General features: G+C 55.0%; 1 protein-coding gene across 1 annotated transcript in view; it reads right to left on the bottom strand.

Moving 5' to 3' along the window:
- The window catches only part of PRADC1 (protease-associated domain containing 1), a gene marked incomplete at its 5' end in the record, with an annotated part of 1961 nt that extends 1618 nt beyond the window's left edge, over positions 1-343 (bottom strand). Inside the window, one exon of the mRNA XM_009876090.1 lies at positions 215-343. Coding sequence (XP_009874392.1) covers positions 215-343 — 129 coding nt within the window. The remainder of the gene's footprint in view (positions 1-214) is intronic.
- Positions 344-1106: the final 763 nt, after the last annotated feature.

Below are 1106 nucleotides of genomic sequence, written 5' to 3'. Positions count from 1 at the left end.
GAAAGAGTGGGGTACATGCTCCCCTGAACATGCAGGGCCAAACTTTGAAAGCCTGATGAGGTCAAAGGCAGGGACCAACGTGTGCCTCCTTCCTAAGGGGGAAGGCTCATGGAAGAGCAATTAACTCGATTTTTATAAAAGGCTTCAGATCACCTGGACTCACAATATTAGGATGGAAGGACCCAAACTGGCATATCCAGTTCTTAATACTTACAAACACGCCACCAAAATCCTTGGCCGGGGTGGCAGTGAAGATGTATCGGATGTCTCCAGGGCTCAGCACTTGGAAATACAAGTATTCATGGATGCGTAAACCTGGGTACACACAGAAAGGGAAGAGACACAGAGAAAACAAAAGTGAAAAATCCCTAAAAAAAAGGGAAAATACCCAGCTCCTGCTCCCAAACTGCTTAACGCTGAAGGGAACGTGCCCTTTGGCAACGCTGGCTTCTGCCCAAAATGCCAAGTTCAGCCTGGGGTGCACAAGGGAAAGGGGAAAACACAGCCAGGCTGCAGAGGGGACGGGGTGACATTGAGGTGCACAGAAGGGAGACACGTTGGGACTGAGGCACCCTGACAAGAAATGCAGCTGGACTGGGGTGCAGGAGGGGAACTGCAGCTGGACTGGGGTGCAGGGAGGTAAACTGCAGCTGGATTGGGGTGCAAGAGGGGAAATGCAGCTGGATTGGGGTGTAGGAGGGGAACTGCAACTGGATTGGGGTGCAGGAGGGGAAATACAGCTGGATTGGGGTGCAGGAGGGGAACTGCAGCTGGATTGGGGTGCAAGAGGGGAGCGGCAGCTGGATTGGGGTGTAGGAGGAGAAATGCAGCTGGATTGGGGTGCAGGAGGGGAACTGCAGCTGGATTGGGGTGCAGGAGGGGAAATACAGCTGGATTGGGGTGCAGGAGGGGAACTGCAGCTGGATTGGGGTGCAGGAGGGGAACTGCAGCCGGATTGGGGTGCAGGAGAGGAGATGCAATGGTGCCGGGGTGCAGCAATACGAGATGCACCTGGAGCAGGGTGCAGGAGGTGGAACAGGCCCGGATCGTGGTGCATGGAAGGCAAATGCAGTAAGACCGGGGTGCAGGGAGGGAAAAAGCCCCCA

This window comes from Apaloderma vittatum, unplaced genomic scaffold (assembly GCF_000703405.1).
Source record: "Apaloderma vittatum isolate BGI_N311 unplaced genomic scaffold, ASM70340v1 scaffold30410, whole genome shotgun sequence".
Taxonomy (NCBI): domain Eukaryota; kingdom Metazoa; phylum Chordata; class Aves; order Trogoniformes; family Trogonidae; genus Apaloderma; species Apaloderma vittatum.
This window is presented reverse-complemented; position numbering and strand designations above follow the sequence as displayed.